This window comes from Electrona antarctica, assembly GCF_951216825.1.
Source record: "Electrona antarctica genome assembly, chromosome: 3".
Classification (NCBI taxonomy): Eukaryota; Metazoa; Chordata; class Actinopteri; order Myctophiformes; family Myctophidae; genus Electrona; species Electrona antarctica.
The window spans coordinates 17,479,791-17,506,154 of NC_136808.1; the positions used below are offsets into that span (position 1 = coordinate 17,479,791).

At 42.1% G+C, this 26,364-nt stretch overlaps 1 protein-coding gene across 1 annotated transcript in view; it reads left to right on the forward strand.

The window, feature by feature from the left end:
* Window positions 1-24,176, forward strand: part of syt7b (synaptotagmin VIIb) — a 138,200-nt gene extending 114,024 nt beyond the window's left edge. The window contains exons 7-13 of the mRNA XM_079497513.1: window positions 16,567-16,702; window positions 17,807-18,065; window positions 19,042-19,211; window positions 19,466-19,580; window positions 19,828-20,027; window positions 22,819-22,953; window positions 23,477-24,176. Coding sequence (XP_079353639.1) covers window positions 16,567-16,702; window positions 17,807-18,065; window positions 19,042-19,211; window positions 19,466-19,580; window positions 19,828-20,027; window positions 22,819-22,923 — 985 coding nt within the window. The 3' untranslated portion in view covers window positions 22,924-22,953; window positions 23,477-24,176. The remainder of the gene's footprint in view (window positions 1-16,566; window positions 16,703-17,806; window positions 18,066-19,041; window positions 19,212-19,465; window positions 19,581-19,827; window positions 20,028-22,818; window positions 22,954-23,476) is intronic.
* The last annotated feature ends 2,188 nt before the right edge of the window (window positions 24,177-26,364 follow it).

Genomic DNA, 26,364 nt, shown 5'->3' on the forward strand with positions numbered 1-26,364 from the left:
AGCATCTTTCCCTGTACTCCGAGAGGTTCCTCACCGCAGTTTGTAGCTGGTCGTATTGCTGCGGGAGAGAGTGCACGTTTGCGAGGAGTAGCCTATTGTCGGCAGTGGTGGCCTTGAGCCGTGGCTGCGAACTCTCCGCCGCAACCCTCCTCTTCGGCCCCTTTTCCGTGTTGGTGATCGTCGGCGATCTCTCCTCATGCATTCCTCCGGTACATTAAGTGGAAAGTTGCCACGATCGCTGTATTCCCTCAGCTGACATAGCTGTTCATAGCCATAGCGGAGAACCAGGTGGCCCCCCGTGGCGCTGTGTTCAGCGGTGTTTAACGTCAGTGCCCTCGGCAGCAGCAGGTAGATGGCATAAACAGCAATATACACGACAATGGCTAGATGCATTGTAGCCAGATTTGGTTGTTCCAAATACAAGTAGTGATTCTATGACCGGTGTGAGCAAAGTGCTCAGTGAACATAAAGACAAAACAAATAACAAACAAACAAACAAACCTGATGAACTGCAGGCACTCGTCGCCACTGTGCAGCGCCGGAAGTGTATTGCAGTTCAAACAGTCCATTGAAAAGAAAACAAATCGTATCGTACCATGCCAGAACGGCATTGTTCCCACAAGTAATTGGAACATTAAAAAATATTCATTCACATAATCTAGATAAGTATCACCACATCCAATGAAAGAACAGATATTATTATTATTATTTTGTCTTGAAGGTTATGCAGTATTTTTCATGGATTATAAACATTTTACCAAGCGATTTCTCTGTCTAAGGAAATCCTAAAAGGTGTATATTAAAGCTTGGACATTCTTTGAATTGAGAGGGAGTGTAACATGTTGTTGACAGAACGACAGCGTCGTCTAGCACCAGTTATAAACCTGTTCATCATCACACGCTGCATGAGGATCATACTGCAGAGAAACAATCTGTTATTTAGCTCCTTGTGTTCAGTTACTGGCAGCATGAGGAAGAGCTCTGTCTGTCTGCTCTTGAACAATGATGTATTATTGGAATATGTGAAAATCTTATGTCAGTGACAGTGAAATATCACATGTACTACACAATGTTGTTAACTACTATCACATTTAATATATACAGTAATAGTGTCTAACGCTGTAGAAATGCAGTCTTATCTTTTGATCCTTGCTACATCACTATTTATTCATCTTAGAAATAAGATCCCATACGAGCCTCATTTGAATTAGAGGTTTTGGAATTGCTATTGGTAATTACATCAAGTCAGATCAAGGCAGATGTACCCCCATATAGCCGATCTGTCTGAGAAAGCGTTATTATATCTGTCTCATGTGAATGCTCTCCCAAGCTGTTTAGATTGAGGTCACAGAGCTATTTAAGTTACTGTACCAATGGTTTTGAGGCATTTCATTAGACAGTAATCATGCAATTGACTGGACTTTATCACCTGCCTGTGGTCATCAACTGCATAAACTCCTCTGAGGCTATCACAATCATTACTAACTGAGAGAACCTTTATGTACTGGATGGCAGAGAGCAGCCTTAGAATGTACTCCGATGCAGAGACTCAGAAGTGCTTTGTAATATCTTCTTGATACATATATGAACAGTATACATTTGGGATATTGGTCGCTACATTTTGGATCATCACATTTCTGTTCCTATACCGTATTAGTTTTAGACTGAGCTGCACAGCACACGACAACATTGAACGGTCTAAACAAAGAAGGAAATGTCTGCCACCCTCTATCAGTGAGCACACAGCCAAACCTTTAAAGTGTGTGTCTGGGCTTGCGATCACAATAACTGGAGCCTCCTAATGACTCTCCAGGCTGGCAACTGGTCCCCAAGGTGGCCACTGGAGCAGGCAGTGGCACAAGAGGAGAGATGATTGGAAAAGAACAGCGATGTAGGTCAGCACAAAGGAGGCATTTTTTAAACAACTGTCAGATCTATGTCTGGAGCTCATTGACCATTTTCCTGGCCAAGGCTAGTGGCTGAGAACAGGAGAGCTGATTAGAGAGAACCCATTGAAGAAACGTGAGGGATGGGAGAGATTGAACACAAGCAATATGTTCACTATTGTCTTGATTACAAAAAGCGTATGACTTGTCTACGACTTTGTTCTTGGCCTTTCTTTTTGCAGAAACAGAGTGGGAGACCAAGAAAGACAGCTTTTGAAAGATTTCAAATCGCAGGGAACTCCCAGTGGGTATGAATTAATCAGTGGCACAAGGCCGGAGAAGTGTGCTCAAAAACCAGGAACGTAGACAAGTATTGTAGATGACTCCATTAGTTGTATTAAGGTTGCGTTTCGTGATGGGGAGGCAGCTGAGTGATTTGTCCCCATCGGTGGGAGGTGCAAGTGTGCTGACACTGGCACCCAGGCGTCATCCATCATACGGCAGGAACCCTATATTGTGTTGCACAGTCTCCTGGGGCAGTGTGCGATCAGTCAGTCCCCCTACATGTATAGTGTTTATGGATACACGCCACCGAGCCAGGCCCTGCTCTTAGGCCCAATTTATACTTTTGTCGTACGTCTGCGTTGCTCTGTGAAAAACTACCCGCTCATCAATCCACCGCACTTCACCCTGCACCCTTTCTCGCAACCTTCCTGATGCTCACCTTGTGCTTTCCACTGCTCCTCCTGTCTCTTACCTGTCGTATGCATCGTCTACATTGATCCATCATCCATCTCTCTGGGCCTCTCCTCCGTGTTTTATTGAAACTATCTATTAAGGCTTTTTTCCTTACTTTCCTCTCTCCCTTGTGTCATTCCCCCCAACCCCCAACCCCCACCCTATGCTCTCCACCATCCCGCTATCTCTTTATTCATCTAATCCCGTGTCCCCTGGGGGGGCTTGTGCGAAGGGGGGTGCTGGGTGACTGTTGACTGTGGTTGAGATGGGATGATGTCAGCGCAGCACGCCGCTGTTAAAGTAAATGACTGTCAGCCCAGCCAGGCACATGGACACATTAGCATCATCGCTGAATATCAGGGTTAGGGAATGAGATTTCTTCCTGGACACACGTGCACATCATGCAGCTCCAACAAACACATGTGCCTATACGCAAGCACCTAGACCTAGGCCCTTATATGGGCCATTCTACCCAATTGGTTCAAATTCAGAGTTGGAAATTGTGTGAAATTTGTATGCTATTTTGGAAGAACTTTTACCAGACCATATTCATGTTGCACCAGATCTAAGGGACACATATTTAGTAAAGGCACAGTCAATTCATCATATTGTATTTTAATAATGTATTGGAATATCTTTCCTCTCCCAAAATCTGTCACTACCGAAACATAGACTAAAGATACTTATTTTAATCTATTTTTTCTTTCAATTCCCCCCCTGTACAGACCATTTTTAAGAATTTAGGTAGGTGGTTGAATTATTGAGAGTAATCAAAAAATAAAATGTAAAATGTATAAAGTTGATTATATTGATTTCAGCATTATTGGTAGTTGACAACACCTAACCAATCATGATCTTAAAATATTGATTGATAACTCACTATCTTTGATTTTAGACAAAACAACCAGTGTTTCGGTAGTGACTGCACTGTTTCGGTAGTGACCACAGCATTGTCTTTACAATGTGGTGCCATAGTCACTTAACTATTTTGCTAAATATTAACTCATAAGATGCTTTACATTTGCTCAAGCTACTACTAAACTACTACTACTGCTTGATCACGTCTCTCTCTGCCACACTTTTTACATTTTGTTTTGGTATTTTGGACCACATGATGAAATGGAAATCAGAATTAAGTACCGAAACAATCATGTCACTAATTAGTGACTAATTGTTTCGGTAGTAACTGTTTCGGTAGTGACAATTTTATCTAGTTTTTAGCTTAACTCTACAATGGATACATGGATAGAAACATCACATTTAGCAGAAAAAACAAAATTGTTTATAATTTATGAGAAATGATGTGTTTCAGTAGTGACACTCCTTAAAACCACACACTGATTTTCAGACTTTGGAAGACATTAATTTCAGACTGAAGTAAACTAGCTACTCATCATTTGGCCAATGTCACTTCTTGGTGAAGAGTGTGGGGGTGTGGCTTAAACCAGGTTCCATCTATGGATCTCTTTTTATATAAAGTTTTTTAATTAAAAAAAAATCTACAAAATCAATTGCATTATTTCAACTTCCCTATAAAAGAAATCAAATGGGGGTATTAAAAAATATATATTTAGGAAAGTGACAAAAATCATTTAAGTACTTTTTTCATGAATTGAAATTTAGGGGTTAGAGGTTGGGACAGCCACCTTCCAATAGGAAGTAACATATAAAGGATGTTTTTTTATATATTTAATTTTATATTATCTCAATTATGTATTGAATAATTGAATAATTCTACCATACTATGACATTACTACAGTGAAAAGTCTGAACACTAAATTGTTTTTTAATATGTGTTTTTCATTGTGGGACTGCAATTTGAACCAATTCGGTAGAATGGCCCATATACTTTTTATGACTGCTTATACTGTCTCTCAGCAATGCAACTCATTGTCGCGACTGCTCATTTACACACAGACACATTTTCTCTCTGTCCCTTTCTGCCTCTCTCTCTTTCTTTCTCTCTTTCACTCTCTCTCTTGTAAAAAGCCGATATACAAGCTTTGCTATTTTCAAATGACTGAAATATAGGGCTGAAGTGATTAGTTTGTTTTGTAATAATAATCAAAATCTACAAAGTAACTACCGGTAGTAAGTAATAACTAAAGTTTTCATATAATTACAGTACAGTACAATATTTTGAAATTTGTAAATACTGAAGTAAAAATATCTCAAAATTACAGAACAGTACTTGAGTACATGTACTTAGTTACTTTACAGTTTACACTGCGGCCGTTAAGTACAGTATTGAGTACATGTACTTAGTTACTATACAGTTTACACCACGGCCATTGTATGTTGGTGTCGTGCAGCATAATCAGCCGCTGCGAAGCAGCAACGCTATTAGAATCTTTTCACCCCAAAAAATAAAAATGAGGACAAAAAAGGGAGGACACCACAAGTGATTAGCCGGATTGGACTTGAGGATAAAAAATGAGGACAGAAAAGTGAGGAGGCCAATTGTGATTGGCCGGAATGTGATGATGTATGATGATGAAAGTGCCCCTCACTTCTCATTCTCTAATTTTTTTACTTTGATTTGGTGTCTGAGCTACAGTAGGCGAAGTGGTAATTTGTGCCAAACCAAATGAAAAATGTACTGACTGAGGTGAGCAAAATTCTAATCTGCTCATCACACTATCAAAAATGATAGTTGCTTTTGTTACTTGATTTTGATTTTGGTTAATTTGAACTTGAATTTTAATGAATATTAATGATGTTGCTTCCTTTTTTTTCCTTTTATGTAAAGCAACTTTCGGTTACTAGAAAAACACTTATTATTATGGATGCAATTGACACTTCCCATCACTAAGTATAGGACACATGGCAGAGCCATTCATCTGTCCTCCTGTCTATAGATTAAAAGATGTCTGTTTGTCTATGTTGTTAACATTTGGCTGTGAGTATACTTACTCCCACTGGATAGTTGCATTCACAGGACAAGACAAATAGGAGGACATGCACCACTTTAACTGACAGTGCTATTATTGGAGCAGAATGGTAGAGAACTAAATGGATGATAGTTGCTAGCACTCTACAATTAAGCTTCTAGTTTTCCCTGTTGAATGATCCATTGACTAATGAACAAGCAATAAATTAGGCAGCGCCTGGCCTGTTAGTGACAGTACTATAACGTACTCTTTTCAGCATCTTTAGTCAAAGGTTTTCCATTTGCTATGAGAATGTAAAACAAGGCAAGGACAACGATAACTGATTGTGTGACTTATTAGCATTACGACATTGTGTGACTAATTTGCAAAATCCAATGCGTTGTCACCTTAAGGGTACATGTGGTCTGTGCTGATGTCATAGGTGCCTTATGTATCAGGCAGGAGGATTGTATAGTGTAAACTAAAGTGTACGTCTGTATACTTATATTTATTGACGGTGTCTCTTGTTCTGCACAATGCAGGACCATGCAGGATGTTTGTATATGGTGTATACATCTGTATATGTTATATTGTGATGTTATTCTTCTTCACTGTACCTATTGTACTTCTTTGCCCTATCTGTAACTTTTACTTCTGTACTGTCTATTGTACATACATGCGGGATCAATAAAGGTATCTATATCTGAAGTTATTTTTTTTATCATCAAAACATAACATAATTTTAATGTTAATTCACATTAACGCCACATCTATTGTAACACTAGACCTCTATAACATTAATTCGGAGGTTGTGTATTATTATCTGTTTAGATTCAGTCAAAGGACCGGGACGGGGGCGACTGTGGCTCAAGAGGTAGAGCAGGTCGTCCAATGATCCATGGGTCGGCGGTTCGAATCCCGGCTCCTCCTGGCTACATGTCGAAGTGTCCTTGGGCAAGACACTGAACCCCAAATTGCTCCCGATGTGCTGGTTGGTACCTTGCATGGCTTCCGCCGCAATCGGTGTATGAATGTGTGTGTGAATGGGTGAATGTAATGTACAATCTATGTAAAGCGCCTTGGATAAAGGCGCTATATAAATGCACCATTTACCATTTACCATTTAAAGGACCTATTAAAATGTAGCCTGGACCTAGAATGTGACAATGTTCTGGCAATTGAACAGTCCTTTCCTTTGCATACGATATTATTTGCTCTTCGCTGTCTGAACAAAGACAAGACATAGATTTGTAAGTGCCATCTCCAGATGAATTGTGTTAAGAAAGCTATTTCTCACACATGGCAATAGTCCTGTATTACATTCTCAGAGGTATAGGCCTAAATTCAAACTGATGATTTTACAGTGCGGACAGCAAAAACAGTTTCGATAGAATGCACACATCAGCTGTGCTGGGTTAAAAGAGCATTATGAGAGAGAGAGAGAGAGAGAAAGAGAGAGAGACACAGGGGAGAGAATTAAGAGAAATAAGGGTATTAGCTGATGACTGATGATGAGACAGACTCACAGACATGAGATGAGAGTAAGAATAGAAACAGCCTACGCATAATAGGCCTACTTTATTGAGGAGAGATCTGTGATAATAGCTGTCCTCTACAAATTTATAAATTTAATTATAGTCTCCTATTTCCTATAGAGCTACTCTGAAAATATCTGATCTCCTTTAATTCACAAAGCGTCATGCTGTGAGCGGTCTGAGATGGTAGATCAGCTATTTTTGGGCAGCAAAGTTATACAACGTGATGCGGGCTGACCCGACACTTACATTTCAACATGCGCATTCGTTGTATTAAGTGGTAATCAAATCATAATTGATAGGCTACACAGAAGTAACGTAAGAGATTAGAGAGTACATTGAACTATTGTAACATCTTGAGATTTGTGTGAGTTATTCTTCTAGGTTAAAGGAGAGAACTGAATCCCTAAATGCGCTGTACTGTATGTCATCAAATGATATGTCCCCCCCCCTCTCTCTCTCTCAGCAAGACTAAAGAGTGATTTTCCAGTCCGGCTATCCATGGAGCCCTTTGCGCGCTCTGTGCGTCTGCGCCACGGCAGACAGACAGATAGATTGGCAGATAGATTGACAGTACGCGGGGATACGTTCTGCAACAGCGGCCGATATGTCCATTGATGATGATGATGATGATGATGATGATGATGATGACGACATGACGATAATGAATTCATAATATACGCCTATACTGTAGCCTAGGCTGATATCATGGATGCAGCAGGCAGAGCCTGCTCGATCGCTGTGGTGCAGATGATACAACAACGATAAGTTATTTAATAATAATAATAATAATAATAATAATAAGGGTAATAATAATAATAATAATAATAATTAATGTCATTAATCATACAATGGCGTCAGTGTTACAGATCTACAAGCTCACAACAATGTGTTGCTGATCGCTGCGTTGTGAGCTTGTAGATCAGATACATTTCAATTTAAATCCCAATTTTAATTAGAGCAATCGCTTTGGGGTCGGAACTGCAGAGGAGGCGTGCGTATAGTCTAATGAAAGCCCGACAGTTCAGACATGGAAGTGGAAGAGTGTGTGTGTAACACTTTTAAAAAAAGCTTGACATTTGGGGCGAGCCGGTAGGCTATATTGATCCATGCAGTTTACCAGTTCCTTCCAAATGACCAGCTATAAAGTAGATGGCATCATTAAGAATATCGCAGACGACATAACCCATGCTCTCAATATCCTGGTTTATTGCCTTTTACTAACAATAATCCCATGCAAACAAGTGTTGACACAATGTCTGCCTAAATCATGCAAAACGCAAAGAAAATCTTGATTAAGTTGTCTCTATCCATGGCTATCATACGCACATATGGCGCCTGCTGCTGTTGCGCACAACCCCTGCCCGTAACTTGTGGCCTCAAATGAATAATCTGCGATCTCGAATTAGTAACTTGTGGCCTCAAATTAATAATTCGAGGCCACAAGTTACTAATTTGAGATCACGAGATAACAAAGAAAAAAATCTCTCTCAATGGCCACTGCAGGGCTCTGTACATGCGCCTGTAAATTAATACTTAACTCATGACAGAAAAATAGATGGAACTGTTATGTTTACCTATCGACCTAGTGTTTTCAATCAAATCACCGTAGAGAGATTTTTTTTTGTGGCTCTCACCTTTATTGTATATGTTTTATGGAGGGACAGACAGTAGGCTGACAGGAAATGGGGAGAGAGATGGGGGGAAGACATGCAGTAAAGGCCGTCGGGATCGGGAGTCGAACCCGCGGCACACTGCCAGACTGGATTACCAGCCAAGGTGCCTGGACCGCTGAGCCACGGCCCAGGCCAACCGTAGAGAGATTTAGTGTTCAGATGAATTCTCTCCACCTAGTATTGTCTTGGCTCAGGCTCAGGAGGTAGTGTAGCCGTCTGTTTGATCCTCGGCTCCTCCATGTCAAAGTGTCCTTGAGTAAGACAATGAATCCCTACAGTAACTGCTCCTGATGAGCACGTTGTTGCTTTGCATGGTTGCCTCTGCTGTCAGGCCTCTGTCGTCAGTGTGTCAAAGTGTGTGTGACAGGGTGAATGTAAAGCGCTCTGGATGTGTGACAGGGTGAATGTAAAGCGCTCTGGATGCACTATAGGAAAAGGAATGCAGACCATTCTTTAAATGTTTTTTTTTTTTTTTTGTGGCTTTCGCCTATATTTTATATTTTTTATGGAGGGATAGATAGTAGGCTGACACTAAATGGGGAGAGAGATGGGGGGGGGGGGTGACATGCAGTAAAGGCCGTCGGGATCGGGAGTCGAACCCGCGGCACACTGCCAGACTGGATTACCAGCCAAGGTGCCTGGACCGCTGAGCCACGGCCCAGGCGAATGCAGACCATTCTTTACAGTGTTTTACTCTGTAACATGGAATGTATTCCAACAGCTGTTGTGGTCGATTACAAAGAACATGGTACCGTAGTCCTTGTCATAAAGTCAGAGGTCTGGATTCAGTTTTAAACAGTGTGAGTGTGGATTAAAGGGTCAATTATCTGGGGTTGTTGTGCTGGACCTTGTGCGTGCATGCGTGCGTTTGTGCCTGTGTGCCTGCCTGCGCGCACATACAGTATATGTGCATGCATGCACGTGTGTGTGTGTGTCTGCATGTGTATAGTGTTCAGTGGCGTGCACAGACATTTAGAGGGGCAGGTGCTCAAGTTAAAAAAGGGCACCTTGTGCAGCGCGTGGAACCGGCCGGTTGCCTTAATCCAAAATAGCAGATCTACAAGCTCATAGCGCGCCACCGAGTGGCGCGCTATGAGCTTGTAGGTCTGCTATTTTTTTTGTTTTTTTTTCAAAAGGGCACATTGCCAAAAGGGCAGGGGGTGCTCTAGCACCCCCTAGTGTCTATCTGTGCACGCCACTGATAGTGCTCAGTCAGTGTTTCTATTATTTTATAGTCTTTTAATGTCCTGAGGAGTGAGACCATGTCCCATCTAATACCTGAACTGCTGATAGACGTGTGAGGAATAGTGAGAAAAGGGGCAGTGCAGAATTCACACTGATGTTGATTTTGCTTGTTGTTTCGAGTGTGACAGCATGGCTTGAGGTTGTCATGCACTTTTCTTCTATAGAGTTTGGCATTTATAGTGAATCAGCCTTCTCTAGCATGAGATCACATCATGCCCAGGAGGACATTTAGCATGTTGGGGAGGAAGGAGGACTTTACAGTAGGTATGGTGGAAATTAACGAACCCTGATGCGAGAGGTTCAAAACTCCTGGGCCCTTTGCCCTGTGGGTGCTCTGGTGTCTAACTCCATGGTACTATTAACAATGGTGGGGAAAAGTTGCTCTAAAAGCATTTAAAAAAATATATCACTTATTTTCTGTAAGCGACACTAGACTCTCAACTTGTTTTTTAACAACCCATCTTTTCTTCAAGACTCCAGTTACCATGGTTACGGTTACCCCTAGTAAAATACGTGATCATTGACGGTACAACCTTCAGAAGTGCACATTTCAGTAGCCATGGTTACTACAACCCCTAAAGGATAAATTATGTAACTCTTGTGTTTTAGTTAGTCACCATGGCAATAAAGAGAGCAGTGGTTACAATCTTCTTACCAAATTGTCATACTTTAAAAGTTGACCTCTAAAGTTGTCTTTATTGTAGTGCTGCATTGTGACCTGTACATGAACTCTGTACCATTGCGGTTCAAAGTGTGTATGTGGATAAGTAAGGGGTGGTGGATGGATGTTGAACACCACATATGTACAGTATGCACATCTTTATGTACAGTAAACACAAATCTGTTTGTGTTAATATGCCTTATTTTGCATATTTGTGCAGCTATGCTGGAGTGAGTGTGTCATCAAATTTGAGTGATGGCAAATGGTGTGAGGAGACGATGAGTGTTGTGGATATTTTGGGGATGGGAAGGGAGCCATTGTTTCTCTCTCCAATCTGACACAAACCATTCTGGCCTGGAATAAGGTAACAGGATACATCATGCTGAAGTGTGTGTACGTGCGTGCGTGCGTGCGTGCGTGGATTTACATAGATGACCCCACCTGCACTCGCCACTCGTCCTTCCGTCCTGTTGTGTCATGCCACTGATGCCAGGCATGTCTGCTGCTGTTTTGCAATCCTCTGTGTGTGTGTACGTGTGCGTGTGCGTGCGTGCGTGCGTGCGTGCGTGCGTGCGTGCGTGCGTGCGTGCGTGAGTGCATGTGTGTGTGTGTGTGCGTCAGTGTGTGTGTGTGTGTGCGCGCTGCCTACACAGTCAGTAGGTACTTATGCCTTCCATGGTAGCTTCATGTCACATCGTTGAGCCAGAAGGACCACTAACAAGTGGACACCTTCCTGTAGTTAGTGTGTGGAATCCAGCCAGTGTTACTGGCTGGATTCCAGGTTACCATTGTTGGTCAGGGAAGAGAATTTCAGTCGCTAAATTTAATAAGACATTTAAGAAATGGTGAAAGTAGAAGATCTACAAGCTACATGTTGCGATGCGACAAACGGTGAGCCTGTAGATAGGCTATTTTTACTATTAAATCGTGCTTAAACCCTACTGTACGTGTGTTGACAAAGTAATTATATAAGTGGTTAAACTCTAATTTCTTGACTGAAAATACAGAATACCTAATATTTGCAGAATGTTGGCCTATCATGACATGCCCAGAACATGGATGGTTAAGGACAAACATCAACACTGAAACATATTGAATTAAAAAAAACAGATATGGTTCATTAATCATTATAAATAAATACAATTTGTAATTAAATACTGATTTTTCTGGTTTCAACTTAACTAACTACTAACAAAATAAAGATGAGATGATTTATACATTAGGCTACATACACAGTTCATATATATCATTTTATACATAGAGTGTACACTCTGGGTTAATAATGTATTCATATTCAGGGTATAGCTCACTCACCCGAATCTAAGGGGTTATGTTTGGCCTGTATTTCTTATTTATAAATCGTCTCTCTGGCTGTTCAGGATATTGATGGATCACTGCATTCAGCTGCCTGCTTGACCGATTGACCAACTGGCTGCCTTCATTAGCATTCATTATATGTCATACTGCATTCCCTCCATCTATGTGCCTGTGTCCCTGTCTGCAGTCTCTGAAAGTCTGTCTGTCTGATCTTGAAGAGACAGGACTGATAAGATGATCGATTTCTGCATTAACTGCTTATTCAACTTTGTCTATTGTCTTCCATTTAGCTAGTGCCATATAGCTTCTATATTGCTTCCATAAAGCTTTTGTGTGTCTCTGACATTATGTGGTGAAATTATTCCACAGACCGATGTGACAATAAAGTAATCCTCTGTATGCTGCAGTATGCAGTGAGCAGTCAGTGTCTGCACAAGAAAATGGGCATGCATAATATATTGTAGACACACAGTACAGAGGACTCCAGTTTGTATGTGAACTGTGCCAGGCATTGCATGTGCTACTCGGGTTCAGCTGGTATATTGCCAAGCGATCACATATAGCGCAGTCCCAGAGCATGTTGCTCTATTGTAAATAATGGAGGAACAGCCAGGCTGTGTTACAATTTACAATTTACAATTTAGGCATTTAGCAGACGCTCTTAATCCAGAGCGACTTACAATAGGCAAGAACAAAAAGCATGGGAATACATCACATATGTAACAAAATGCATTTATCGCGAAACATGCGTAAGCTAAGACCGTGACTAGAACATATCTATATAATGACACTATACATATAAACTATAACTAGAACATATCTATATAATGACACTATACATATAAACTACACATATGTGCTATACTATGCTGTACATATATACTATGAAGTGCTATGACTACATACAATGCACTTATTGTGCTGTCTACATGACATGCTATAAGTCTGTTTCAAATGCTATATAAGTCTAAGAAGTGCTGTCTAAGGGGGTAGGGTAAGTGCTATGGGCCATGATGGAGTCTGAAAAGGTGGGTTTTCAGACTACGGCGGAAGATCGGGAGTGATGCTGCAGTTCTGATTGCAACGGGAAGTGCATTCCACAGTTTTGGGGCCAGAAGGGAGAAGAGTTTGGGACGTGTGGAGCGTTGTCCCGGCGTTTTTAGTGAGGGTACTTCCAGCTTCCCTGCGTTGGCTGATCTGAGTGCGCGGGAGGGTTTGTAGGGTTCAATCATGCTGGCAAGATATGGGGGAGCCATACCTTTGGTTGCTTTAAATGCCAACATCAGAGTTTTGTATTCTGTGCGGGCAGCGACCGGGAGCCAGTGCAGGGAGCGGAGCAGGGGGGAGACATGTGAGAATTTTGGCTGGTTGAAGACCAAGCGAGCTGCGGCATTTTGGATCAGTTGGAGAGGCTTCAGTGCACATGCCGGTAGGCCAGTAAGGAGAGAGTTACAATAGTCAAGTTTTGACAGGACTGTTGTCTGGATTAGGAGCTGGGATGATTCCTGGGTGAGGAACGGTCTAATTCGTCGTATGTTATAGAGTGTGAACCTACAGGATCGAGTGACAGCTGTGATGTGAGTTTTGAACGAGAGCTGACTGTCCAGGACAACACCAAGGTTCCTGGCTGTTGGGACAGACGTTACCAGGGCGTTGTCTACGGAAATAGTTAGCTCCCGCATCGGGCAGGACTTAGCTGGGAAGAAGAGAAGCTCAGTCTTGTCTGGGTTCAGCTTGAGGTGGTTGGAGGACATCCACTGTGAGATGTCAGCCAGGCAAGCAGTGATGCGCTCTTCCACCTGGGTGGCAGAGGGGGGGAAGGATAGAAACAGTTGTGTGTCATCGGCATAACAGTGATAGGATATATTGTGGGCAGAGATGATAGTGCCAAGGGATTTAGTGTACAGTGAGAAAAGGAGGGGACCAAGTACAGATCCCTGTGGGACCCCAGTTTGGAGGGTTCGGGGGGATGATAACAGACCTTTCCAGGAGACCTGGTAGGTCCGGTCGGTGAGGTAAGAGGAGAACCACTTTAGTGCCGTCCCGCCGATGCCTAGATCCGCTAGGGTGTCTAGGAGCAGCTGGTGGTTCACTGTGTCAAATGCTGCTGATAGGTCTAGGAGAATCAGGACTGCAGAGTGGGAAGCAGCCTGGGCAGCATGTAGTGCTTCTGTGACTGCCAGCAGGGCAGTTTCTGTGGAGTGGGCTTTTTTGAATCCGGACTGGTTGGGATCTAGCAGGTTGTTATGTGAGAGATGGAGAGAGAGCTGGTTGGAGACAACACGTTCAATGCTTTTTGATAGAAATGAAAGGAGTGATACCGGTCTGTAGTTCTTGACATCTGAGGGGTCAAGGGTTGGTTTCTTGAGGAGTGGTGTTACTCTGGCTGACTTGAGGGCAGATGGGACGCAGCCTGAGGTTACTGAGGTGTTGATGATGGAGGTGATGAAGGGGAGCAGATCAGGTGCGATGGTCTGGAAGATTGGAGACGGGACAGGGTCGAGAGGACAGGTGGTAGGTCTAGTGGAAGTCACTAGTTGTAGGACCTCGTCTGGGGAAAGAGGAGAGAAGGAGGACATGCGTGGTGTGTTGGGGTTAGTGTTGGTTGAGTCAGATGTGTTAATGTGAGGTTCTAGATTGTTCAAGATTTATGGAGTCTCTCATGCATTAGGAGCTGATGTAGTAGACCTCCATGACAGCCCAACCAGACCTAGAAGTGAAGCATTTATGGACTCGTAAGAGAGTGACACAGTTGACAAGTATGTATTTATCTACTGTGCAAAGCAAGTGGCTAACGTTTAAAGGGCATGGATGCAGTTCAACCTGTACTGGAAGGGAAATGGATGTACCGGATCTCACACAACTGGTTTGCTTCCAGAATATGAAGCTAAGAGTGGTTTATAACAACATAATGAACTGCATGTTTGCGCAAGAACACATTAATCAGCAGCCCTGGTGATAGGGTTATTTCCTTGTCAGGAGAAATGATCGGAGCAGTTTTTAAAATCAGACCTTTGTTTTCTGATAGATTGCCTTCTTATTACAATATTTAGCTCAGTAGTAAACTTCTTTGCCTTTTTTTACTATTTTTCAAAACATTTTTGAATAGTTAAAATGGCCAGTCTACAAGCTCACAATGTGTCAATGTAGATTGGCTAGTTGAACTATTCAAAAATGTTTTTCAAAATAGTAAAAAAAAGGCAAAGAAGTTTAGGGATAAAGGGTTTAGCGGTGACGAAAATGGAGCCCGTAGTGTCCTTCTTAGTTGACTTGTTGAATCCATTTTTCAAATTAACTTCTGATATTGTCTGAACAATACGGTATTTTGTACCGGTTCTTGATCTGTGCTGGAATGTTTACCGTGAACGACAGATCACAAGAAGAAAAGAAAAGTGTGGAATCATAAAGGCTGCTTTTTACCATTGCTCTCCATATTACCTCACTCACCTAGTTCCCTTTTCCCACTGTTAGATAATCTCTATCCATCATTTCTCCTCTCCCTCACCAGATTCCTTCTATTTTGCTGGTTTTTGTGTTCATTGCTTAATTATTTTCTTGTTATGTTAGAGCTTTCTTCTTGCAAAAATAGTCGTAGCTTAGTCGTCTCCACCTCACATTAATTTCCGTTATAACCTCACATTGTTCTATTAATCCTCAAAGTCTTAACACAGATAGATCCTTTCCTTCACACTGTCACTTTCTGTGCGCAGACGTTATCCATCTATCTCTACTCCTCAGATCATCCTTTCTGCCCTGTCCTAATCTTACTTCTTCAACCGTTGTTTTTACAGATCACCTGCACTGTCACTCTCTCTGTGTGTCTCACCTCTCTGCACTCTATCTCTTTCAGTCTCCCTTCTCTGAGCCTTAGCCGTAGTGCCTTAGTGAGCATCGTGTCAGCTGTTTGCATGTCCCCAGTTGTTTGCCAAGCCTGTTCGCTGTGTGGTCTAGGAGTAACGTTAAATATTCCCTTTACCTTCTGCTATTGTGTGTTTTTTATTTAACACATTTTACCTCATTCTTTCTCTCTGATTATATCATAATGATTTAAATATTACTGTGTGTGTGTGTGCGCGTGTGCGTGTGCGTGTGCGTGGTGTGTGTGTGTGTGTGTGTGTGTGTGTGTGTGTGTGTGTGTGTGTGTGTGTGTGTGTGTGTGTGTGCGTGTGTGCGTGTGTGCGTGCGTGCGTGTGTGTGTGCAAATAGTGGTAATTGTTTCCTATGTGTGTGTGGGTGTGTACGCGCGTGCGTGCGGGCCATGAACTAGACCAGGGTTTCCCAGTGGAGGGGAGTCAAAGGGGCTTAAATGTAGCAGAGTCTGAAGATCATAAGCCTAAAATGTTCCTTGGCCAAGGGGAATTCCCCTTTGACTCAGGAGTAAATGTTTTATTTCACATGCAGGAGAACCAAGCTTTAATCCAGGTGGTTACGTGTGTGTGTGTGTGTGTGTGTGTGTGTGTGTGTGTGTGTGTGTGTGTGTGTGTGTGTGTGTGTGTGTGTGTGTGTGTGTGTGTGTGTGTGTGTGTGTGTGTGTGTGTGTGTGTGTGTGTGTGTGTGTGTGTGTGTGTGTGTGTGTGTGTGTGTGTGTGTGTGTACGCGCGTACGTGTGTGTGCGTGCGTTCACACGGTCAATAGCAGGACTCCAGGTAACAAGCCAGGCAACAGCCCTAAGGGTCAGGCTCCTGAAGAGACAGGACGCCGCCGCGGACCGAGCCATGACGCCAACTCTTCTGTGTCTGATCTGGCCAACTCTGTCACCAGCGAACAGCTCGTGGTAGGCCTACATGAACACCATACCATACTCCTACTTGTAACCCTATGCTATATTCACAGGTGGTATGTTCCTTTTAGTTGCTGGCAAGGAGTTATGGGATTGTTCTCTTGTTTACCTTCCGTGCTGGCGTAGAGAGAAAGTGGTTGTGCTAAAACAGAGAGAGATATGTTTGTTGTTACTACGGATAATACAGAAGTTAGGGCACACTAATGAGTTTGATTGAAGCATTATTTATTGTCATTAACATGATAATACAGTATAAAGCCATCAGCTAAGCAAGCAAGGTTATCTGTATGCCATGTTTTGCTGGTTCTGGAAAATACAGTATGCAAAGGATTTCTGTGCCAGCATGATATATTTCAGTTGTAATCCTATGAAGAGGCTACTTGAATTGTTACCTCCCCTCCTACGTCTATCTAGGTAGTGGGCCGTCTATCACCAGCCTCCCTCAGCTGATGCAGCCTTAGAGCAACACAAGGCCTAGAATTAATGGTAATATCTTAGCAAAGGGAAACATAATTATCACTGTGGAATGACACAGAGTGGGTGAAACGCTGTATATGCCTTATTCAGCAAACGTGGCTAATTAGCAGTGGAAGAACATGCAATCTGTTCTGTGTGAATATTGCAGGCATGGAGATGAGCCATGTGTAATTATGTGGGTTGTTGAATGGCATATCTGAGCTCACCATGGTGACACTCATTCTTGGAGGTTCTGCTCTAGCCTTCCTGCACCATGAAGCTCTAAGAAAGTCTGAGAAAAACAGTGGCAATATGATAGGGAATGATGCTGTTAAAAGTTGTCTTCTCTCTCTCTCTCTCCCTCCCCCCCCTCTCTCTCTCTCTCTCTCGTTTATTGGAACTCCATTAGCTTCCGCCATAGTGGTTGCAAATCTCCCTGGAGTTAATACATGAAAACGTTATAACGTCATAAATCACAAGGCAGTCAGCCTTTCACTATAAGAGACAGCATCAGAATAAATAAAGAATATATAAAATAAATGAAGAAAAATAAATACATTTAAACAAAAGAAAGGAATATACTTTTTTGTTGAGGACCAAATATCTTCAGTGAAATATCTTCACTTCTTCTGTCCTTCTTAGTTGTCTCCTGGCTCTGAGGACGATGGTCCAGAGGTAGAGAAGCTAGGACGTATCCAGTTTAGTGTGGGGTACAACTTCTCGGACTCCACCCTCACTGTCAAGGTTCTCAAGGGCCAAGATTTGCCCGCTAAAGACTTCTCTGGCACATCTGACCCCTTTGTCAAACTCTACCTTCTGCCTGACAAGAAGCACAAACTGGAGACCAAGGTCAAGAGAAAGAACCTCAATCCCCACTGGAATGAGACCTTCCTGTTTGAAGGTTTGATATCCTATCTCGATAACCCACTGCATGCATAACACAAGAGAGATTTGTGTATACATGTGGGTGAATGTTATTTCTACTGTAATCACTGGCAACTGTTATAAAAGTAATTATACACTCAAGGCTGTGTGATACTGTATTTATGATTATACCACGGTATGGATGTGTAAGGCACTCCTTTTCAGATTGTGCCCACAAGACCCGTGGGCAGACACACTGAGCTGTAAGCTGTTCTGTAATTATGGCATGCGTTAATACTGGGGTTCTGCCAAGGAATCCCAACTGCCATAACCTGTGGCTGCGGACCACATTGCAAAATGATGCAGACATATAGACATATTGTAGATGTGATATATTTTTTTAAATGTTTGGAAAAGGTTTGAACGTTTTAGAAGAAAATAAATGATAGAAATATATATTTTTTTAATATTTTTATATATATATATATATATATATATATATATATATATATATATATATATATAAATATATATTAATACGTGTGTATATATATATATTATTTTTTAAATGTTTGGAAAATGTTTGAACGTTTTAGAAGAAAAAAAATGATAAAAAAAAATATATATATATATATATATATATATAAATACGTGTGTATATAAATATACACACGTGTGTGTGTGTGTGTGTGTGTGTGTGTGTGTGTGTGTGTGTGTGTGTGTGTGTGTGTGTGTGTGTGTGTGTGTGTGTGTGTGTGTGTGTGTGTGTGTGTGTGTGTGTGTGTGTGTGTGTGTGTGTATACATATATATACATGTAATCTTGTAATAAATACGTTTGTCAGAAAACTTTAGGATTTAGAAGACAGGATTTAGAAGACAAGGTCTAAAAATATATATCTAATGTGTGTTCATGTGTGTTTCCAATTGCCCCCCTGGCATTAATAGATGTGACCATGTTGAAGTTATATAGCACAGTTGTTAAACAATAGTGTGTCGCCTATCTCTCCCAAAGGGTTCCCCTATGATAAAGTGGTCCAGCGGACCCTGTACCTGCAAGTTCTGGACTACGACCGCTTCAGCAGGAACGATCCTATAGGAGAGGTGTCCATCCCCCTCAACAAACTGGACCTGGCCAACATGCAGACCTTCTGGAAGGAGCTCAAACCATGCAGTGATGGCAGCGTGAGTAAAGAAGAGGGGGAGAGATGGAAGTGGATGAGAAGGAAATGGGGGGGGGGGGAGAGAGAGAGAGAGAGAGAGAGAGAGAGAGAGAGAGAGAGAGGAGGCGGCTGGTTGGACTATATGGAGAGAGCACAGCCAGGATGAGAAATTCCTTCTCATCCTGGCTGTGCTCTCTAATTCAATTAACACAAGCAAGTAGGAAGAAACATTTGAGAATAGTGACTATAATGTTCTGTTGTGTGTATTTGGTTCAGGGGAGTCGAGGCGATCTTCTGGTGTCTCTCTGCTACAACCCTACTGCCAACATCATCACTGTGAGCATTATCAAAGCACGCAATCTGAAAGCCATGGACATCGGAGGCACCTCTGGTATAGAAGCTCCTTCAACTTCAAACATACATTTATTGTTTCCTCTAGTCTGCACATTCATTTTTTCATACTATGGTAAAAGTAAAAGTTAGGAAATTATAATATTTTAGAGAGTAGGCCTATGTTCATTTTCATAGACAGGGAGTGGTAATACAAATATTTTCTAGTTTTAGCCTACATTGTGTAATGGCCAGCAGTGTGAGGTAAATGGTATAATCATGCAACAGCCCTGTTTCCCTCCCCTCAGACCCATATGTTAAGTTGTGGTTGATGCACAAGGACAAGAAAGTGGAGAAGAAAAAGACAGTGGTGATGAAGCGCTGTCTGAACCCCGTTTTCAATGAGTCCTTCCCCTTCGACGTGCCCGCCCACGTGCTGAGGGAGACCACCATTATTATCACCGTCATGGACAAGGACAAGCTCAGTCGCAATGATGTCATTGGGAAGGTACCTCCTTCTCTCCATCTCCACTCCTTCTCTTTTTATGTCTGCTCACTCACCAGAACAGACCACCACCAACTGATCCCTTATCCAGTCTACACTGACACCTGCTGGTAACACACAGACATAGCAATGCTCTCCAGAAACATGCATGTTGATTAAATATAGGCTACTGTAGTAGATGCATGAAGCAGGCTACTCGTTTATTTATGCAATAACACGCACGTTCTCTGTCTAGAAAATGGCAAATTTAGCCCTCAATGAAACCCAAAATATGTCCCTAGTGCCCAATATGAATGTGAAGGTTAATGGCGTATATAACCATAGGTTGGTAGAAGGCCTTGCCCCTTTATGTCCATTTGTGTGTCAGTGGCTCAGGATGTAGAGTGGCTCGGAAGGTTCCCTGTTCGATCACACCAGCTCCTCCTGGCTGCATGTTGAGGTGTCCTTGAGCAAGACACCGAACACTCACGTGCTCCCAATGATCAATGAGGCATTTGAATGGGTGGATTTAATGCACCTTGTAAAACGCTTTGAAGAAAGGTACCATTTCAGTCAGACAACTCTTGGATTGAATAAATATATTTATTAAGCATCAAGATAAATATATTTATCATAACTATTCATAATCATAGGCATATTTGACGTTCAACAGGTGGTCCGTGAAGTTATTGAATGTGGTCCCTGACCATGCGTTTAGTAATGTAGGCAAGCCTTTTTGCTTATTTTCTTCCACGGAACAGTGCACTAAAGTTTAGTGCACTGTTCCGTGAAAGTGAATATACGGGTAGTGACAAAATAACCCTGGTGACTTATGATGACTTATGATGATGCGTCAATGTTATCAGTTACTGGAAAATCTGAGGTCAAGAAATTCCACACAAAACTGAATCTCAAGAAGGGGAAGTGTACCAGCTTGCCTGATTGAGTCATCATTAATAGGAAATGTGCCCAAATAATCACATCTGCTCACTCATACTTAAAGGGCAAGAGGTTTGGGTTGTGTATTAGAGGTCACCAGGTCATTCAGTTCACGGTTTCTCAACTAGTGGAAAGAACATTTAAAAAAATCAACAAATCCTACATTACTAAATGCATGGTCAGGGACCGCATGCAATACCTCCACGGACCACCAGTGGTCCACGGATCACCTGTTGAAAACCCATGGTATAGACTACAGCGTAGGTCTTTCCCAGCATGGGTGGTGGTGGGAGGTGGAGTAGAGCAGAGCACAAAAGCAGCAGCAGAGCAGCAGCATAGAGCAGCAAGATGGCAGAGCAGCAGCAAAAAGGAATGAGCAGTGATCAGGGAGGTTTAAATAGCCTGTCCCAATTACATGGAGTGAACATGTGACTACTGAGCTGATCAGAAATTGCTCCTTTGGGCACGGTGGCACAGTCGGTAGTGCTGTAGCCTCACAGCTAGAAGGTCCTTGGTTCGATTCCCGCTGGGGACGCTGTGGGTGCTGGCGGTGTGTTCTCTCCTCCGCGTCATCGGTGCCCATACCCGAGGCGGGGTTGGCGAAAGGGCCTTTTTGTGTGGAGTTTGCATGTTCTCCCCGTGTCCCCTAGGGTAGGTACCCTCACAAAAAACATACAGTAATCTAAACTGCCTCCCCCTGGCCAGTCGGGGCGCCTGCGGCCTGATGGAGGGGAAAGGAACTTGTTGGAATAATTCCACGTCCAACCAGGGAAACTCCCCCCTGTCAGGTGTAAAGGAGCAACTTGGACACTCATGCATGAAGGAAGCATGAGTTCAAGTCCATTGCTCTCCCCAGGTTGGCGGAGGGTGTGTAGAGCCCAGGATCACTCCTTTGAGTTGTAATGCACCATTTACCATTCCATAAGATCTGGTGAGATTAGCGCAACAGGCACTTTTTTTTTTCTTTGGAATACACTTTGTAACATATTGTCAGTCAGTTTCTAAATTAGCCACCGAGTAGTAAGCCTTGCTGAGCCATGTGACATGGCTGCTTTTTAATCATACTATACTGTATGTTAAAACTATATAGGATATATCTCTCTCATCAGAATATTCCAGTGACAACTATATATTTTTTCCCAACTATTGCCCCATCCCTGCTCTAGATAATTAAATTTCACGTTAGGTTAAATGACGGGTGGTAGCAGGACTTGACGTCAGACTTTAAAGGACAACTTTAGTTTTTTTCAACCAAGGTTCATGTTTTAGGTTGTTATTAGAGAAATTGTTTTTCATTTGTTGCTTTCTTTCGTTTTAGGGATTTTAGCTGTTGACAGGGGGGGCATTCGAACATGGGGCTAAATATGTATTTTTTTACACAATTTTATAGCGATTTACTTTTTTTATTATTTACTATAGTCCTACTAGACCCCAGGAAATTACATCTGGCCACAAAAGATCACAGGATCTATACTGAATATGAAGGGGTGACAAACTGACATGTTGAGCCATACAACACAGTATGGCAGCCCCCTATAGTACCCCCCTTCACATTCAGTAGATTCTGTGATCTTTTGTGGACAGATGTAATTTCCTGGGGTCTAGTAGGACTATAGTAAATAATAAATAAAAAATCGCTATAAAATTGTGTAAAAAAAATACATATTTTGCCCCCGCCCCGCTAGCTAAAATCGTTAAAACGAAAGAAAGCAGCAAATGAAAAACAATTAACACTCATCTTTGACTTTCTCTAATAACAACCTAAAACATGAACCTTGGTTGAAAAAAACTAAAGATGTAATCATCTCTGTATCATCGATCATGGTTACATCTCTTTCTCTCATCCTTTCTCTGTCTCGTTCCATCTCTCTGCTAGATATATCTGTCATGGAAGAGCGGCCCTGCGGAGGTGAAACACTGGAAAGATATGATGGGTAAACCTCGCTCTGCCGTCGCCCAATGGCATTCTCTCAAGGCCTGAGAGACCCCAGCAACAACTGCCTAGAATACAGTACGTCCCCTCTAAACTCACGCATCAGTCCCTCAGTCCCTGTCTACAGGGACTGGAGCTACAAACTGTCATTTATACATTCTCAGGCATCTTTCTTGCCCCTTTGCCCTTAGTCCATGTACATTTTCTGTTACTATGTTGAGTCCTAAATCTTGGACTTCTGCGACTTGCATTATCACACCTGAGCCTGAACACAGTTCCCCCTTCCTCGCGTTATTGAACAAGACTGATTTGCTGGCTGCAGGACATTCATCCAAAACCACCATTTTATTGTGCCACACGCCACAGACAAAATTGTTTTTCAAACAATCCTCAGACACATTATTCTTTCTCTTCTCTTCTCTTCTCTTCTCTTCTCTTCTCTTCTCTTCTCTTCTCTTCTCTTCTCTTCTCTTCTCTTCTCTTCTCTTCTCTTCTCTTCTCTTCTCTTCTCTTCTCTTCTCTTCTCTTCTCTTCTCTTCTCTTCTCTTCTCTTCTCTTCTCTTCTCTTCTCTTCTCTTCTCTTCTCTTCTCTTCTCTCCAGGTCCTGTAAGTCGCTCTGACTGCTCTGAGCAGCAGTGCCAACTGTTATCTATGGATACAAACAACCAAACCAAACAGGATCAAACTGATGTCATAACCATCCATTGTTCTTCTGAGGTGACAAGGGGTGAGGGGACAGCCTTCAAATACATGTGTGACAGGTATTGACCTGAGTAAAGCCATTGACTCACAGGAAATATCCATCTCCTCTCTGTCTCCATATTACCACTGCCAAACTACTCAGAGTCTTGTTTCATGTTCTCCCTCCTCTATTACCCACAATGCAATCTGAAAAATGAAGACAACCGTCACGGGCAATAGAAGAGTGACGGTCCGTTTTTACAGTGGAATCGGACTTGAATTGGACTGTGTCACTCCTCCCAGACAGCGTGTATGTTTGATCACTCTCTCTTTTTCTTTCTTTCTTTTTTCTTTTCCCTGACACCACTGTAATGATTCTCCCTTGGCTGGAACCCCTTGTTGTCTGTGCGTGCTGTGGGTGCTGTGCTGTAAACCCAAATGAAGTTCTTTGACAAAAAAGGATAAAATGAGAACAATGGCAAAAAAATACATTCCTATTTTCAGGGAAAGGAATCCCTTGAGGATAGTAAAGAGTAAAGTAATTAATGTTGTGTTATATTTTTGTTTTTAAAAGAACTTAACGAGAATCAACATGTTCTTCCAGAGACAAAATAAGCAAAAAGCCAGCTTCCAAAAGTGGTGTGTGTGTGTGTGTGTGTGTGTGTGTGTGTGTGTGTGTGTGTGTGTGTGTGTGTGTGTGTGTGTGTGTGTGTGTGTGTGTGTGTGTGTGTGTGTGTGTGTGTGTGTGTGTGTGTGTGTGTGTGTGTGTGTGCGCGCGCGCACGTCACACATGCATATGACGTGTACATGTGTGTGTACCATAGATTGTAGAAAATAGTTGTGTACACATGCATGTGTACATATGTATGTGTGTGATTGTGCGTGCGTGCAATAGAGAAATAGAAAGAGAGAGAAAGTGTACATGTACACATGCATTATTGAAAGTTTGTGTTTGTGTGAAATGCCTCTCGTGTGAGTTTATTTGGCTTGCACTGCTAAAATAATGATGAACGCATCATCTTCCCTTGAAAATAGTAGTGAAAATAAGCTTTTATTAAAATTCTATGTATCAAAGAGAAAAATAATGCCTTGGGGAGGTCACCAGGTTAAGTACTAATGATTAATATGACAAGTCAGATTTAATTCCAATTTTTTGGTTGTTTTATATATGCAGGGAGGTAGCAAATCAATAAATTCAACAAAATAACATAGTTGTCGTTCATGGATTTGAACTAAGTACAGTAGGGCCTATATAGGGTTTAAGTGGTTAAACTGATATCATGACTGTAAGTCTGTTTTAATTGATCCAGAGTGTGAATGTGACCTCCTCCAAGCCTCAAAGACATTTGTTAAGTGGCTGAATGACAGTATACAAGAGTAATAATATCTTGGGAAAAAAATGACATTCCATTGTTTGTTTTTCGTCTCTTGGATGTATGTGTTTGTGTACGAGTGTCAATATTTGAATGTTAGTTTGTGTGCTTGTATGTATTTACTGTGAGTCCCTGTGTGTGTATATCTGCACTGAGTTCTATTTTTCCCGTTTACTGAACAACATTGTTTACTGTTGTTATTCTGTATAGAATTATACAGATGTACAAAGAAATATAATATATATTTTTTGTCATTTAAGTACAGGAAGCAGCAGTGATTTGGACAAAAAAACTCGTAAATAGAAGCTTTAGCTTCTGTTTGCTTGTTTTGGGAGGTGGCAAATCTATTATTAGAGGTGAGCACTGTGTGAATAGTAGGCAAAATGTTGCAAAGGAGCTTGATCTGCACAACCATAGATAAAACATACAAATCTTGTCCTTAGGCTATTATACTGTATATCTGTACTGCTGCTGTTGGGTAGAAACCATATTCATCACCATATTTCAACTTTATTTTTTTTGTAAATGAATGCCCTAATTCATCATGCAAGAGTATTGCACAAAAGTAGTGAAAATAGAAGATTTACAAGCTCACAACGTGGCGCGATGCAGTGCGCTTGTAGAGCAGCTATTTTCACTAATTCACTTTCTTTTACATGGTTATTGTTATTATAAAAAGAATACATGGATTTGTTCATGATGTGTCTGGTTAGCTCAGTCGGTAGAGCTTTTGCCTGGCTTTGGACCACAAGTTCATGGGTTCGATCCCGGGCACCGCCAACTCAGCGCATGAGTAGCACGGGCACGGCTTGGGTGCGGCAATTTGTGCGGGAAGTACTGGGAGCTGATGGTAGGTGTGGCGCTCCACCTCAGCAATCTCCCAGGGGTCTAGCACATTGTTACGGGGACAGACTCGTATATACCGCGTATTACCGGATGATACCGAAAATAAGCCAACCTACTTCTTCTTTTGTTCATACAAGGTTTCCACCCGACAGCAGCGCGTGTATGTGTATATATTTATATTGTATACACACATATATAAAATATTATAGCCTAATGTATTCATATGACATGTAGAGGCTAGAAATTACACACAAACGACACAAGGTTAGATTATCAGACCCAAGGACCACCAACCCACTGAGATCGTGACATAAAAAGGAGGCGGCTCCTCAACATCACCGCTGACGTTTCCTCAGCGGCTCGTCGTGCTGCGGGCACATATGTTTTTGGCACTAAAGTGCTCCATGTGCGCCTTAATCCTGCTTATAACACCATATGCTCGCTTGCTCTCTGATGTGTCGGGGAGAAAAGGTGAGACAGAAGCTGATCATCACCTCTTCTGCATCACTGTTAGCTGCGTCTCAGGTTTTAGAGCATCCTGAAATAACTGGGAACACAGTCGTCTCCCCACTGTTCAACTGTGTGCAGA